The sequence below is a fragment of the Strongylocentrotus purpuratus genome, unplaced genomic scaffold (assembly GCF_000002235.5).
Source record: "Strongylocentrotus purpuratus isolate Spur 01 unplaced genomic scaffold, Spur_5.0 spur5_scaffold_15, whole genome shotgun sequence".
NCBI lineage: Eukaryota > Metazoa > Echinodermata > Echinoidea > Camarodonta > Strongylocentrotidae > Strongylocentrotus > Strongylocentrotus purpuratus.
The window spans coordinates 33691665-33709308 of NW_022145600.1; the positions used below are offsets into that span (position 1 = coordinate 33691665).

The 17644-nt window shown below is 36.7% G+C and overlaps 1 protein-coding gene across 2 annotated transcripts in view; it reads right to left on the reverse strand.

Annotated features, from left to right (window-relative positions):
- Positions 1-17644, reverse strand: part of LOC577048 (transcription factor COE3) — a 44352-nt gene that overhangs the window by 16453 nt on the left and 10255 nt on the right. For both annotated transcript variants that reach the window (XM_030986270.1, XM_030986269.1), the window contains exons 3-4: positions 12377-12440; positions 6725-6780 (exon numbers count right to left, since the gene is read on the reverse strand). In XM_030986270.1, coding sequence (XP_030842130.1) covers positions 6725-6780; positions 12377-12440 — 120 coding nt within the window. The remainder of the gene's footprint in view (positions 1-6724; positions 6781-12376; positions 12441-17644) is intronic.

Genomic DNA, 17644 nt, shown 5'->3' on the forward strand with positions numbered 1-17644 from the left:
ATATCAAGATTATCTTTTTATATACAATCATTGCTCATTTTATTAGCTCACATTAATATGAATTTAAAAAAACTGCTGCAACAGTAACAAAATCATTTCAAATTGTTAATATTTTTAAAATACCGATATACTTTTTCCTCTCCTTCCCCTTTCTTTTTATTCATAAAATTTTAAAAGGAAAACTAAACTAACATGTTTGTGTCATAACCTTTTAGGAAAACGCATTTATGTCAATTCAAAGCAATACGTAACCTTTCATAATCTATTTCCCTAATACTATTTCCCTAAATAATAGATATCCTAAAAAACATTACAACTACTTATCAGCTCAATTTCGTCACGATCACTATTATCATAAACCATCATCGCCCATTTGATGTATCACAATAACAAAAACACTAAAGACGCGGAAAACACAATATTTACGCAGGTTAACAAAAGCATCCCATTTAAAACCACATCATCGCTGGCTAACAGGTGCAATTATGTTTTCACGTGCGCGCTAACGTACCCCCGCGAGACGATCAAGAACAGGTCCGCCGAGTATTCCTAATGATCTTGTATCAGGCATATAGCCTTGAATCGGGTACTCGGATGCAAGCCTAATTGGTAACCATATTGCCATGACGCAACCTTACCTAGCTATCCAACTCAAATACAGAACGAGATGCATAAAAAAGATAGATAAAGATGAGTCCATGTGAGTATATCGTATGTACATATTTGCGAGAATTGGTAAAGATACTCCTCTTCGCATCCGCGCGCGCTCACATCACCGAATAAAGGTCTAAATTCTCGGCGGACTTGTTAGAGATGACGGGAAACCTCATTTTCGCGCCTAAATATCGCGCTTACAATTGGGCCCAGTGGACTTGGCTCTTGCTATCTCTCGAAGAATACATACACCATGAACGAGCGGTCCCTAATGAATCACGTACGTAGGATCGAGAGAAAGCAGGAGAGCGAAAGAAAAAAAGAGAGAATAATGATAATGACATGTATCCAATGGTTTGGCTTGGTTTTTCGCCATTGTTACTTCCGAGCGGTCGAGGAAGAGATTGGAGGAGACAGAAGGAGAAAGCGACAGTGAGCAAGAAAGGTAGAGCAATAGAGGATTGAAATTGGACCCGTGTAGAAAGATAGAGAAAGAGACAGAGACGTAGAGATTGAGAAAAGAGGAGAGAGTTTTTCAGAAAATAATTTTTTTTGCCAGAACGTCATGTTTGCATTTTTGTTACAACCGATGCCTTCACCAGTATGTATAGTACATTCCTATATTTGAGACAGAAGACGTCGTGGGTACATGTTCACGATAACATAATTCTCTGTTTAATATATTTTCAGGATTTTGGTCTCCAACTACGAGTCCATAGTGGAAAATATAAAGTGAGTAATAATAGGTCAGCTTTAGAACGGTCCTACAAGCACATCACTTGTACAACGACAGTGCATTTTCAATTCGCATTTCATTATATAATTCTTATCCTTAAAATTAGTATTATTCCTGGTTCAAACGCCCACATTAAGTGGTGTACCATTCTTTAATTGTTCTTCTTTGCATATCATTAACTTATGTTAATGTGTCTCCAAATTAAAATAAGCTCAACTCCATTCAATTTCATGAGCATTTCGTATTCAGTTGAATAAGGAGGATATTATCATATCTCAAAACAGATGAAATATGTATCCATGAAATCAATAACCCCGATGGTTTATGTCGGTGTCAGCTATGAAGCAATAAAACTGAACGAGTACATGTCGTCTGCTGCTTGAAAAATAACGGCGCCAAAAAATGATGGGACTCGCTAACAGGTGTGAGTCGTGCGCGCCAGTGCGTGCACGGGCCCGTCACCGCCAAGCCATTCATCACTCGTTAACCATGCCGATGCGCTCCCCCGCTCTCAGCCTCACAAACTCTCTCTACCGCTGCTGCTGCTGCTGATGATAGTGATGATGCTGTTACTGCGCTCATGAAATGAGAGGCATCCAATTCATGATGTATGCCCTTTACAAGACAACTTAACTCTCTCGCTCTCCGTTGGGATATAAGAGGCTGATACATATTCTAAAATTATTTCGCACAAACCAAATGCTTAGACGGTCATGGCAACAACGTATAGCATCTCATTGCTCGCTTTATTCAGACAATACTTCATTTGCTAATATTTTGTTAAATATGCTTTATCACTTTTTGGAAGCTTTCTCAAGTGGTTGAATTTTGCACATGTCTAGATCATATATATTTTTTTTAATTTGAGGTTTGAAGCAAATGGGGGTTTTAGCCTCTTTCAATTCTTTATGTCCGTTCGGAAAGTGGTAGTAGAAATAATTCCGTAATTATTAAGAAAATTAATTTCGAAAAAGTTTATCATCTGGCGTTTTTCTTGTCTGTTTTAACACGAATTTCAGCGTCATCACTTCACGTTACTCTCAAATATAAAGAAGAAAAAACAGTACCTTTAACTGGTCGGTTTGCATGACGTCAATACTTTTTCATGAATAAAAGATGTTCACATTTAAGTTTTTTATACAAACTGGTACAACTATTAACTGCGCCTCTTTCTTCTCCTCACCCAATCCAAGTCTTATAATATATTCAAGGTATTGTCTAGATCGATATGATTTTATGGGGATAGAAATTTTCAAAATGACGGACAGTTAGAAGGAGGAAGGCTCGGCGCAAATTGAAGTGGATCGTTTGTATGATATTCAAGCCTTGGATCGATGGCAATGAATTTCTCAGAGGCATGGTGTTACCCTTAAACGTGAGATCCCGAATGACTTGCTCTCCATAAATAACAAGCTGGATAGGTGCAGTAGATAGAAGGTAAGGTCCCAAAATCCCTGGGTAGGGGTTTAAATAGGAGATTCTGAATAAAATCGTCAAAGGATAACACGAATATCCTCACAAATCCATTGATACGCATAAACAGTACAATTGAGAGAAAAATCGGGAATAATAATTTTCGCTTTCGTTATTCCGAACAACGAAAGCGTTACTTTTATATCAATAAATATATTTCTAAACATAAATAGTTGCCCTTCGATCATGTTAAATTAATAAATCACCGTATTCGAATGTTTAGAAAGAGTCGTCCACGGCAAACTATTGAATTTTTGTCCTTCCTTGTATTCCTTCTTCTCAATCCACCATATATCGTTCATCTGTCCAAGAAGAGCTCGTTGTGATATCTCCTTGATCTGTTCGTTTTCTCCTCTCCCTGCTCTCTGCACAACTAGCCAATATTCTTGCCACTACTTTTTATGTCGTAAAATTTAAAGTGACACCATTTTTAAGACACCTTTTAATCATAACAACAAGGTGTTTGCGTTTGACTTGATTAACAGCAATGGCCAAAGCAGAGAGAAAAATAAACAGTCGTGTCTGAGATCCAGACTAAACAAAGCTTCTATTGACTCGGTCATCCCAGCGTCTCCAAACAGGTTGATCCTACTAAGATGATACAGTTACCAATGGTTACACCGCATCCCCACAAGGTAAAGATGCCATCCGCATACATCTTCTTGAGTTACTTTGGATGTTGGAGGGATGATGGTAAGAGCAGGAGAGCAACCACTGGGTCAGGATGGGGAAGCGAGGAGGAAGGGGTAGACATCGTGAGGTGGGATAAAACGGGCATGATATGTATTTTGAACTCAATATATATATACGTCATGTGATATACGCTATGAGGATGTATATCAGCATGGTAGTCTTGTAAACTGAATTGGTATCTGTTCTTAATCCATAGCGTACGTTATAGTCATGCATGTTGTTCCGCTTACAACCCGCCCCTCCCCTCGCTCATACTACCGCCGCAGCCTCTACCCATAATACAACTATCATCCCATCGTTTGCTAGTCATTGCTATACCACTGCCCCCACCCTCCCCACCCCAACTTCTCTTCCCCTTTCAACCCCCCCCCCCCCTTCCCCACTACAACTACCACAACCTTCACCTTTATTTCAGCTGCCATCTATCGCGGTTTCGTAATGGCCCGGTGTTCGTTCCCATCCGCATCATCACCACCACCATTACCATCACCTCTCTTCATCATCATCACCAGCATCATCATCGTCATCGTCATTTGCATCTTCCTAACCCATCGTGCGTCGCATCGTCGATGTCATGAATATTCAAGCCACGGGTCACGTTACCCGTCATCGATATCCTTCTCTTTTGAATCCAAACCGGTTTCGATGACGGGCTAGCTGGCGATAATCGCCGATTTTAACACCTCCAATTGGTTCAATGAGGGTGTTATCAGATCTGCACCTCTCAGAGATGCTCTTCGCGCCAATTCTTCCCAGATAAGATTTCTCGGCGAAAGGACAGCTCGAGTTCTCTTGTTGCCCATCACCATGATAAAAGAAATGATCTATTCTCGTCTTTACCCCATTCTTAGCTACAAAAATACAAAAGAGGTAAACTACACTTTCGCTTGTTCTTCCGGATTTTCTTTATTTTAAATGTCTTTCCTTTTTTATAATGTTGTCCTCTTTCACTGTTCTTCTTCATTTATTAATTTTGTTCATACCGGTCTGTTAAACTCGGAGGATCCATATCATATGAACAGGAAGAGTAAAAGATACAGCATCAACTTCAAGTGGGAATCTTCCAATTCAATATGATTTTGGGGGGTATAAATTCAATTTTTACCTCTATTTTTGTTCATAATTCTGGCATTTTGTTTTCGTGTATATCAAAGCCTGAAAATCCAATTACTGGATGAATAACTATATCAAATGCATTGGATACTACGTTTCGATGCATAACAGCTTCTAGCGGTGTCCGGAAAACTCTTGAAATAACGAATTCTAAACCATGGTTTGCAGAATCCCGAGAAATTAACTCAGGTTTCTGTGGAATCATGTCGTGACATGAATCAATTGTATTTATGCTGAACAACGTCATGTAAAGATATAAGCCAGCTGTATATTGAAATGAACAGACAGAAACCGTGTCAGAAAGTGTGACGACTAAAGACAAAGCTTCCCATTGCATGCGAAATAAACTGATAGTTGACAAATAGACAGAATAAAAATGAAATTGGTGGAAAGCGATTTCGATGTCATATTCATATATTCATGCTTTTTTCTCGTCAGTTTGGCTTCGCTGTTTATCTGTCTATACTTGTATCGAATGAGGCACAGACAAACAGCGGTTGTGTCATGGGCGCCGCGACGCTGGTCAACAATGTATACAATGATATTCATATCATCTATAGTCAATATTTTAAAGGGAAATTATTACTTTGCAAATCATAAAATAATCATAGGTTTCGCTTAGCGTATTCACTTTTCTTTTTGTTTGTATTAATTGTGAATCGTGTCTCATTCTGACTGGTGTGCACAGCATGTCACGTTCACCGTGTTGAATTAGGCGTATAATACGTCAGAGAATCAAAAAGACGATTCACATCACCAAATGTATGGTATCACCATTCCAACAATACCCTAGATCACTAACATCCTCAAACAAAGATATTTTCACACCGCCGAAATTAAATCAATTATACCTGTTGCTTATCCGTTTAACTCGACAACAAACAAACAAGTTAGCCCGACCACAATTTTCCTTAAAGTTAGAGCATTTTACAACCTGTTTGTTTTAAAACCAGAAAAGCAGAACCTTAAAAATTGATCGAATTTGATATGCCCTTTACACCCCCCCCCCCCCCCCAACGCTATGAACACGCGGCATAAATGGATCGTAATGTTTCGTGGCGGCTACATTTCTAATTAAGTCGGTGACTTAGCTGACAGAGCCGTTGAACCTCCCGTTACACAAATGAGTACACGGTCCCGTTAATCAATGACCCCTTTCACATAAAGAAAATAGCCAATTTATTCTTGATTATTTATTTGAAGACGCGTTATTGCTTTAAAACTGTGTTTAAGACAATCTACAAATTAGAAAATATCGGATTTGTTTTCTTCTATTTTGGCGCTCATATCCACTCGCAAGGTGTTCGTTTCAAGGCGCTTCAAGATTAAAATAAAATATTGTTATTAGGAAAATGTACATGTTCTCGTTCGCTATAATTATTTATTACAAGGCATCCCTTCAATCATTGCCAATAAACTACTAATGAAGACCGTTTGAAGAAGAAAAAAAACAGACATTTTAAGACAAAGAAGAGACAAATTGCTATTATCCTAATCCAGCCTCCAATATAGCTTCTCCCCGATGTCCCCACGATAATAAAACACAATACAGAGACATGTTTGACCAATACATCAGATCAGACACATAACTGCCATCCACTCCAACAAGATGTTGGTATTAACTTTGGAATATGAAACAGGTGGTGAGGGAGGATCACTTTCGCTGGCATTTTAAGTGACTTCAATCCAATTTCCTCCTCTTTGTGCCATCTAATCGATGGATAGAAGTTAACAATGAGATGAGGCGTGTGAATGATCCCCACTTTCAATGCACGAAGAATGGGTAGTCGGCAGAGGAGATGGGAAAGGAAAAGTTAGGCGTGAAATGGAATGACGACATCACTTTGGATAAAAGATGTAGATTTTGAGAAGAAAATCGTCGACGCGAGCTATTTTTTTATTTCTAAATATTCATTAAAAGATCACTAATGCTCGATGTAAATATGATACACAGGCAAAACAAGTATAAGCTTGTAAATGATAGTGATTTTATAAATGCCAAAATAACTCATTTGCTGTTGTGATTATTTATTGATATTAATATAGAATGCTTACCTGTTTCGTCATAGAGTCGATGAGTCGCACATAGAGATCCTGCTCCGTTCGCACTCCTGTAGGTAAACGATTGGAAAAAATAGAGACAAATTTTGAATGATAAACAGGGAATGTGACGACAAAAGTGTGTTACGATAAAAAATACTTAGATATATAAATATACCATTACGATATTAATATTAGATAGATTAAGATATATAATAGTAATAATGAACTAACCAATAGTATTATTTTTATAATTATGCAGGATGGTGCCTAAAGTAAAAGTGGTTTCATTTGCACACTCAATAGTTCCTGAGCCTTTGGGATTTATATGGGGGAAATCGTGATTATGATAACATGTTGTCAAGCTTTATTGTTATACCATAATTATGTTGTGTTTTAAAGCAGCACTGGTGATAAGGCCCATTACTACCACATTCACGAGTAATAATCTTAAATCTTAAAACTGCCGGCAGATTCAAAGCATTGTCTTCTATATACATGTACATGTACATTCTTTTCTCATTTATTTACATTCAGACATAAACACGTCAGTTCAAAATGCCCTCTTTATGTTGATCCTTAAACGTCTTCATCAAAATAAATCTACTTGTCATGAACCTATTTTGTTGTGCATCAGAAAGCCACGGGGTAAATGACTTCAAAGGTCTTACAAGTGTGGGCGGGATGGTGTGAATGTGTACGTACGTGTCTTTATCCCTTAACTTCTTTATCTTTCTTACTCTTTTTAAGCAGAAGATATGAAGCGTGCATAAAGCCAACAGAAGCTGGCCCATAGAAGACAGTCGAAGCGCAGTGAGTTGAATTATTTGCAACCGTACCTAGGGGACCTTGTAATGAAGTTCCGCAAAGGGGTTATGCGCTGCTGCCGAACAACGAAAAAGGAAAATAAGAGCTAAGACAGCTAGCGGGTGAGACGAGGTGGTGGATTTCCTTTTTAAATTATAAATGTTTCTTCGCGTACACTTTGATTCGAAGTGATGGTGAATTTCACCGACCTCCAGTGATAGCATTGTGTTTTGAATTGGCTTAAAATATTATATGACATAACTCACTTCATTTAAATATAAAGAAAGAAAAGTGGGAAAGCTAGCACACTATATTTTGGGTAGGTTTATATAATAAACTGTTTTCTAAAATCAATTCAAAACGGCATTCTTAAACAAATTTCTATTCACACATTTTTCATTTAGTTTTAATTTCTTCCTTTATTTTTAAATCAGTAAAAAGATTCTAAATTCATTTTTTTCACTTTGTCATCTTCATAAATTGTTGTTGATGTAAATCTGTTCTGTTGTGTTATGAATATTAAACGTTCCTTACAATGATAAATGTGTGATGGTAATTATCATCTTAAATATTATTGACGGACACATTCTATCTAAAATTTCGATACCACGTTCATAATCGTAATCGTGATCTTCCACGCTATCGTCGTCTGCACCTTCGGCAATTTTTAGCATCGATTTTCGCCGTTCAAACCACCGTGCATGCGTGCTGGTATAGGAAGTTCGGCATGAAGGCTTTTTGACGCGTGACATAGAGAAGCCCTATTCCTCTTCGATTTTCCTTCTTCCTCTCCTATCACCTTCTAATCCTGTTTAAAGGTAGATTGCCTGTACCAAGCCTCTTGTTCCTACCACTGTTTGTTCTATTGATTTGACAAAGCGATTGATAATCTTATTAGGTCATCACAAACCGTCTCGCTTGCCAAGTTTAGACAGCGATTATTCAAACCGCTCTTCTTCTTTTCTAGTTTGTTATGTCCAGGGCACGGTGTGATTCTATGAAGTTTGTATTATTCCGCTCAAACCGCTATTCTTCTTTTCTATTTTGTCATGTCCAGGGCATGGTGTGATCTATGAAGTTTGTATTATTCAAAGCTTACTAAAAGAGACTATTTTTATTCCCAAATAATTATATTTTACTCTCTCTCTCTCTCTCTCTCTCTTTCCTTTTTATGACCATGACTCAATTATTATTTTTTTGAATAAAATGTATCACATTTTTGGTGTGTGTGTGTGTGTGGAAAGATAGTAACGTGTACTATTGGACTATAAACCAACTCTTATTGTCTTTTCCCCCATTTCGCAAAAAGAAACAACCAAAAGACTGTCCATGAATCGTACGTTCACTCTTATTAATGTCGTTCATCAAACAAAAAACAATAACGAGCCAATTTTCATTTAATAAAATGGAATCCTAAATGATGCAATGCTGTTTTTATATCTGAACTCGGTTAAGAAAGTTCATAATCACTCTGGGTTTAATTCAGTTTCACCATGCTCATGTGCGATCTCCTTGGTGTCAAATATCATTTTGCTGCGAAGCTGCGAAAGTTTGCACTTGAAATTGATGGAAAGCTTGTCCTATCATATACCTACACCGACCAATCATACACCAGGACGACAATATATATCAGAAAACACTATTTCTTGTGTTCATTCAGGCATCTGTGTTGAAATTGGGGCATGTGTAAGCTCGGACAACTCGAAATCATATGAATGGGACTATGCAGCTTACAAATGAGTATATTCGTCTGTACTCCGATTTCTTTACAATTATCGAAAACTGATTTCTCAATTCTCCCCCTCTCTTTCTTGCTCATGAGTATAGGTCTTCAACAATCAACAATGTCTCCGAGTTTTCTCGGCTAAACCAATAGAAGCTGGGGAAAGAGAGCAAAATTATGAATAACTCGTTTACTTTCTGTCGAATTGAGTACGCTGAGTGCTTTGCACTGCGAGCGGTTATGTCAACTGAAAAAGGCGTTTGAACTACGTTAAAGCGTGTAAAGATCCGTGTTTTCAATGGTCGGCAACGAGCCGGTGTCTTCAAAGAGCGGTGTGCACAAAGACTTGAAATCTTTTTTTCTTTTAAATGTATGTATAAGTGCCAGATGATATACCAAACTTCAACCCCTTAACTTTTAAAGTAATCAAAAAGTTTGTCTTGATTAACTGTTATCACGCCAAACATTTTTGTATTAAATAGGAGAAGAGTGTGTCTTTATCTACACCAGATAAATAAAACCCACGCGTCTGAAATCTGTAAACTTATTACATTGCCTGAATTCTTTGTAATAACAATATGTTGAGATGAAATAACAGATTTCTTTATAAGTATTCTATGATACAGAGAAAGGGAATGTTCAGACTTAAACCGTTCTCAATCTCATGCTGTTTATTGTTGTGTCTTCTTATAAAACATATTTTTGTTACTATTTTCGTACTTCAGTATAAGAAAAGCAGACATATCAGATATCAGAGATAAAATTGAATACATGTATACGATGAAATTCACCTTAGAGAGCAGGTTTACTAATTAAAAATCACTTAATATGACATTTTAATTGCAGAGTAAAATTGAAAAACTTCTTTATATCACAATATGGCGCCACCGGTACCGTCATAACAAACACCACCATACACGTAACTGGTCTGCAGTGTGATATACTTTCACTTAGAATCTTTATAACATAAGGTCCTCGTTTCTTTGATTAACGATTTATCTTTAATCTCTAAAGAAATAGCATTAATATTAGGCTATCTGAAAAGTATTAATGGAACATAGAACTTATACAGCTACAAGAAGACGCCACGCGCACCGAAATGATACACGCCACTATGCACTGAACTGGTGGCTCGGTTAGACCTTAACTAAATGCGTTCGTCTTTGAACCTTGGCGAAGCTCTCATGGATTAACATTCTATCTATAACCTCTTTCAAAATGGTATAAACTATTGTCTTGACAAATAGTATTTGAACCTAAAACCTACAGCTACAGCTACAAAACGGCGTCACGCGAAAATAACAAACCAAGCACACCGTAACTGGTGGCTAGCTCGATAAATTTGTGTTGGTCTTTTGAGCCCTGGCAAGGTCCTCATTTCATTAAGTATTGATTAACGTTCTATCTTTACTCTCTAATGAATTAGCTTACCACTACTGTCTGGACTACTGGTAATCTCATGAATTAACGGGCTGTGGTTTGGGGCCCGACTGAACATGCATGTCACCAAATGCACGACACGTTCAGTGTTCAGGCATTCACACAGTAAGCATTTAAGAAGCACTTGATTCGTTTATGTAGAGGTATGCATAACAAAATTAAGAAAACAGATGTTGTTTTTTGGTAGGATTTGTTGAGTATTCTTTGCAACATTCGTCTAAAAGTGATAAGCAAGATTCTAAGAGGGGAAAATAATTCCCTGCTAAAGGTATATTTTGGCATATGAAAATAAATGTACGTCTTTATCTAATTGAGATGATAACAAATCCAAACCCATGGTATGCATCCTGTACTTTCATTAGATTTCAATATGTTGAAAATACATAATCGTTTTTTACTCGAAGTATTCAACAAAGTTAATTTAAACATTCTGATTATACGCTTAAACCTTGCCATGATTCTCATATCAGCACGCCAGAAGGCAAAAAACAATAAAATCTCTGCCCAAATCATTCCAAAACTCTATTCTAAAGTACAAAAAATAGAGAAAATGTGAGGGGAATAATATCACAGGGTAGCAGCCTGCAGAAGAATAAAATTGTCGTTTCAAAAGCAGGGGCATTGGCTTTCTTCGTTTCTTCGGCGTGTAGCTGGAGAGCGGCAATGTACGCACGTCCACTGGTATTGAATACCCATCTACGGCGTACGATGTACTCTAATCTCATTTTGGAAGCTCGCTCCTTGGTAGATCTTTTCTCTTCCAAATTGAATCATAAGCCGTTGCAAGCTGCCCGAGGTTTATTGGATTGCCAGAACGACCTTAAAATCGTCCTAACCAACCTCTCTTTTTTCCCTTTTTTCATCCTCTTTCTCCTTCATCTTCTTCTTCAGCGAAGTCTTATTTTTGAGTCGCTGCTCGATCTATTTTTCTTTATCGCGCGCATTTTGCTCTTGAGTGCGCCAAACGAAGGGTTTAATCGGGAGTCTTAAACCTTAATCGGGCCAAAGGAGGTGAGTGAATCTCTCTTTAGACGGGAAAGAGAGAGAGATGGAGAGAGAGAGGGAGATGGGGTGTGTGGTGTAGCGTTCAGAAATCAGCGTTGTTATAATCGTATATAATAAGTGACAGAACGCACTTTCAAGTTCAAACGACGTAGGTTAATTCATGCATAGTGCTTTGTAATGCACTGCAAGTAATTTTCCATATAGCCATTTACGTGTTTGCTTGTGATTACCTGCTGCTAGAGTTGACCATAAGTGATTAGACACTCTTTGTTTTTTACTTCTTTTCTTCTTTTCCAACAAAAGGTTAAAAATGAATGGCGTTTTCTTTAAATTGCATTGTAGTTTAAGACATATCATTTGATTATCCAATGTTGAGATGTACGCTTTTAAATGCATTGTATTTTGTTTATACCGGGTTGATAATAATTTTGTTTTATACGCTAAGAAGCCTCATCAGCATGATTGCTGTTCGTCCTAAGGGCCCTGCAATTATTATTGCCCCAGCAATTGCCAGGTACCCATTTACGCCTGGGTGGAGAGTGGCAAATGTAGATTAATGTCTTCACAAAGGACGTTAGCGTAGTCATGGGATTCAAACCCCAAATCCCTGGCTTGAGGGTCGTGAGAATGAACCCCTCCTTTAATATACGATATTCATATGTGGATTTGATGGAATCAATCAAGTGACTTACCATTGTGAAATAACATTTGTATACGGTAGTGAATGCCATTGTTTGTCTTCGTTGCGTCTGGCTCCTGTAGATGAAACAAATATGTAAACAAAGAAATTAACAAATCGGTCATTTTTGTTACGTTAATAATGCTATAATCCATAGTACATACAATACTGAATAATGATACGTTTCCGAATAAAAAATATTGAAGAAATTAAAAAACATGAGACTCAATGCTAATAATAAGCATACAAAATAGTTAAAATCTAAATCAATAGTATTTAATTGGTATACACTTTGAAAAAATAAAAACGTGAAGTAAAGCAATTATAAACTTGAACAAACGAAACGTTAATTATATAAATATAATTATATTTAAAAACTATATGTCAATGGTTTGAGAAGCAAACATTCAATTTAATCAGTGCTGTATCAAACACACCGAGTAAAAAGTCCATTTCAATCCATCATCATTAATTTTGTTCGATTGGCTTTTTCTTTTGTGTCATTCCAAGATATTATACACTTCTCTCTTCTCCATTTTTCTTGATTTTATTAACTTCGTCTACCTTTTCTTTCTTCTTTTTTTCTTTTTCTCTTTCCCCATCCTTCGTTTTTTTTTTTCGTTTTTTTTTTCTTTTTCTTCCTGTCATCTCTTACAGGGCTCACATTGCAAATTATTTCCATCCGAGACGAGAAAATGTGAGTGAGACTGCCAAGAGAAAGTGGGCGGGAAAATTTTATCGATATTTTAAAGGCTTGTGTACCTTCAGCTGTGTTGTAACCTAGAAGCCTTCCGGCCCAAATTACACGCTCCCTATATACCAGAGAAAATATTGTTCGAGAATGCGTGGTTAATTCCGCCGCTCGCCGCATGCCCGCACGCCAGCGGAGCGCGGAAGATCGAACGCCCCGACGCTTCGGCGGTGAAGTTTATAGAGTAAGACATGTCTGCGTTGCACTGCCTACGGGCATGTACACCGGCTACATTACATCACAGCAATCGCTTCGGGCGTTCCTTCCTGAAAAATATCTCCCCCTCTCTTCCCCTCCCCTCTCCCTCTCCCTCCCTCTCTCCCCCTGTCTATCATACATTCCACTATCTGTCTACTTTTGCCGCCAATACTATTCAAATGCATCCCCTCCGCCCTCTCTTCTTCATTTTAAGATAAGAAATGCAGACAGACGATTATAGCTGCAGGGATGGGAAAAAGCGCCAAAATGAAAAAGCATCTGCCTGTCGTGTGGACAGCCGTGTGTAAAAGACGTATGACATGGTGTTATGGACGGAAATGGAAGTTGTGACGACGCTTGTCGATAGTCATCAGTCTTCTTGTCTATTTTAGTGATAAATGATTTGATACTCAATATTTTAGCCAAAACTTAATATTGATCAAATTAATTTACTTTGATGAGTTTGATCACTTTTCAAACAGATATTGTAGGCAACTATACTGGGTATTTAGTATTGTGTGATTTTTTTTATATCTTAATTTCATTAAGAAAATGTTTCAAATAATTTATTACAGGCATTCATTGATTTAGTGTGTTTTCAAATATTTCATGTGCCTACTTGGAAATAATTATATTCATTTATTCATGTTCCATTAATGATAACACAAAAAGTAACGAAAGTAACAAGATACACCTTAGAAATGTTATACCAATAAAATCTATTTTCACTATTGGTGTCTTTAGACTTGATGACGCCATGTTGATTGGTTCGCCTGACCTATATCTTACATACAGAAATGGAAAGACATATCTCATGTTTTCTGACTTCATATCTCTACTTTATAGGCCGCATACATTTTCTACTATACATTAAATATCACAAGCCATAAAAATCAATAATACCACACGATGAAGACGTAATTGTTTACATCTTGCATGGTAAAATATATCAAAACAATTGAATGTCTAAAACAGGCTCTTTCTTGGAATAAAAGGAGGAGGCGCTCGCTCCGAACCTTAATGGAATCTACTCTCCAACACCCACCTCTCTCTCTCTCTCTCTCTCTCTCTCTCTCTCTCTCTCTCTCAAGAAACCAGTGGCTCTTACTGGTGTGATATAAAAAGAGGATAACACTTGAGAGAGAATACTTGAATACTTGAATATCGTTGGCTAATTCCTCGGTTTGCCGATCATTATTCAACTAGCTTCAAGACTAGATTTGTATCGCCATTGTTTAATTCTTACTGCATAATATCAATCTCCCCGTGCCTGAGATAAGCTCCTAACACAACGCCATCTTTGACAGCTACTTTCCATATGAGAGAAATGGCGTTTTTATGAAAACAAACAGAATTGTTTGACAGTCTATGCTACAGTGTTTATTCAAATTCCATTACTTTATTTTAACATTAATTGTATACATTATTCTATTTTGCTTTCATACAACTTGAATTGTGTAGTATTTTGTTCCTTTTGAAATGTGCCATTAAATTTTATCATATTCATGTGTTTTTTTCTCTCTCTGAAGTCTGAACTACATTATTGCTGCTCAATAATGCAGTATTCTAAATTTATCACCTAAATAAAATATATACATTGTAACTTAACAACAAAAAGTGTTTCCCTAAAGCGATGTTATAGAAATTAGAATTAATGATTAGTAGCGTCACTTTGCTTGATCGGTACGATTTAGCCAAACTAAAATCGATGAAGATCAATAAATAAAGATAAACACTTCCAGAGAATATGAATGAATATGCAAATTACAGTTCACTCAATATCAATTTTAACTTATTTAAGTAGGCACCTATACCACTATCATGAACAAATTTAACTAGATATCATTAAAAACTATGTCACACTATAAAATGTACCCCTATAATATATCATCGTCTATATTCAACAAGATAATTATTTTAATAAAAAATGAACAGAGTTAATAAATTTGAAACTTGCAGTGAAACTAGCGATAACTCAAAATAATTATATTGATAAAGAACGATCCTTTTTTTGTTTACACTTAAGTTTAACATTCGACAATAATTAACAGTTGATTAATTGTACATTCCTTTACTAACATGGACACAGAAACACAGAAAGGGGCTTTATGATAATATAGATTGACAACATTAGGTTTTCATTCATCGTGTTTATTAAAGGTATATTATAATCACAAATCGCATTCATGCGCCTACGTTTCCACTTTCCACACCTCTCCTCCACACACCCGTAAAATATCATCGCTGCTTTCGTATAATATTCCGAGTACTGATTTATCTCGTAGAACTCTGCGCATATTACCGGCATAATCATGTAAATGATATGTGATTAGAGTTGATTTCAATCACAAACCCACAGGGGGAGTTCCAGTTTTTCATTCAATTAGCCATCGGGGTTAGATGCCGATTCTAAACCAGATAGGAAACGCTATTTTCACCCCCCCCCCCCCTCATACACACACATCACGCGCACACACACTTCACATACGCACACCCTCCCCACACGCCTACATTACACAGCTATAATGCTTCTACCACTCACTCTCTCTCTCTCTCTTTCTATTTACCACTTACTTATAGTCAGCCCCTAAGAAAAAGCATAAGTTTGATAGAGAATACACTACAATATTTTACGAGTGAAATTTCCTTTTTCAAATCTCGATATACAGCTGATTTAGGTACGAAGTATTAGTCAATTTACAATAAACCTTTACAAAAATATGATTTGTGGCATTCGAGATGATTTCAAGACTGGAATAATTATTTTGGGCTGATTCAGGCAATAAACTAAACTTTAATTTCAAGTCAAATGAATTAACAATTACTTTTATTTCCTTTTTCTTTGTAACAAAATTAAATACAAAGGGAGAAGGATACATGTTCCAGTTACCCCAAATAAATTAACCATCAACTATATTATATCGCTCTACTCACTGACGATCTGATTTTTTTTTCTTTTCTGTTTCAGGTTAGATAACATACATATTTTCAATACTAAAACCTTACTTCATTCACTCTCAACCTTCTGTTCCGTTCGTAAAAGATGGCTATTTTCTTATTTTCATTTGCATTCAAATTCAAATCAGAAGCATTCTTCGAGCCCCCGTCTGGCGACGTGGGAGGTCAAAGGGGGAAGCAGTGTGCTGCTCAACTCGGATCAAATACAGAAACTGATCTACCCCCCCCCCCCCCCCCAGCCCCCCTCCTCCTCCTCCTCCGCTCAAACGCTGCCATTCGCAAGAAGACAAAAACATCTCTTGAAATTAAATACTTCACGACACTATTGCTTTTCTCGATAACAAATCTTGTCATTTCATAAACAACTTAATTCTAATGTGTTTAAGTATATTACAAATTATCAACTATTACTATTTGCATTTGGTGAAGTGTTCATGCATACGAATTCATTGATTTTTAAACAATATAACTTGCCATTTGGAATCATAAAAAAACATCATAATTTTCTTCTGAATTATAAATTGACGCCATAGTTATGGAAAGACAATTAATATATGATTTCGATGCTACTTGTATGTTTGCCTTTATACATTTTTTTAAAGTATAAGCCTGATACAAATTAATTACTGAAATATGACAGAAATGAAATAAATGTGAAAAAGGTGAGATCATAATTATTATACACTATATTTGTTCCGATATACTGACGTTAACATTACTAGACTGTCAACATTGTGATTAGCCCTACATACTATTTCAATATATATATATTGTTAACATGAAAGAATATTAATTCACGAGAAACAATGTGTTAAATGATTTTAAAACAAATGGTATGATATGCTTTTTCCATGGCATGTTGGTTTTATAACTTATGTGACGAAAATGAGCCAACTGTGATAAAAATGGAAGATTAATATTGTTTACTTATAATATTCACAAGTTCCTTCTCGGCATTCTCGCCACTGCATGCATATCATACACGATCGTCGTTTGCATAGGACCTACTCACCCGATTGAACAAGCGTTAAGTCTGAAATAAATTAATTCTGTCATATTCCCGTTAGCCCGCCACTCATTAAGTATCCTGTCAGAAAATGGCGATTATCATGTGTAATTCGCTGCTCATCACTCAAATGGATTTAAAGGGTTGATGAGATGGCAAATAAAGAGTGCGGGGAGCAGCGGTGAGAAGATAATATTTGGCGCGTCGACAAAAGAAAGTTAAGCACTGGTAAATATCATTACAATAACTCACGACGAAGGTTACGATGACTAACACAGCAAGATAAATATTGAATTTGGAAATTGATTCATTGTGAAAGTGAAAACGCCTAAAACACAGGTCATTGTAAATTATTATACATTCTTATT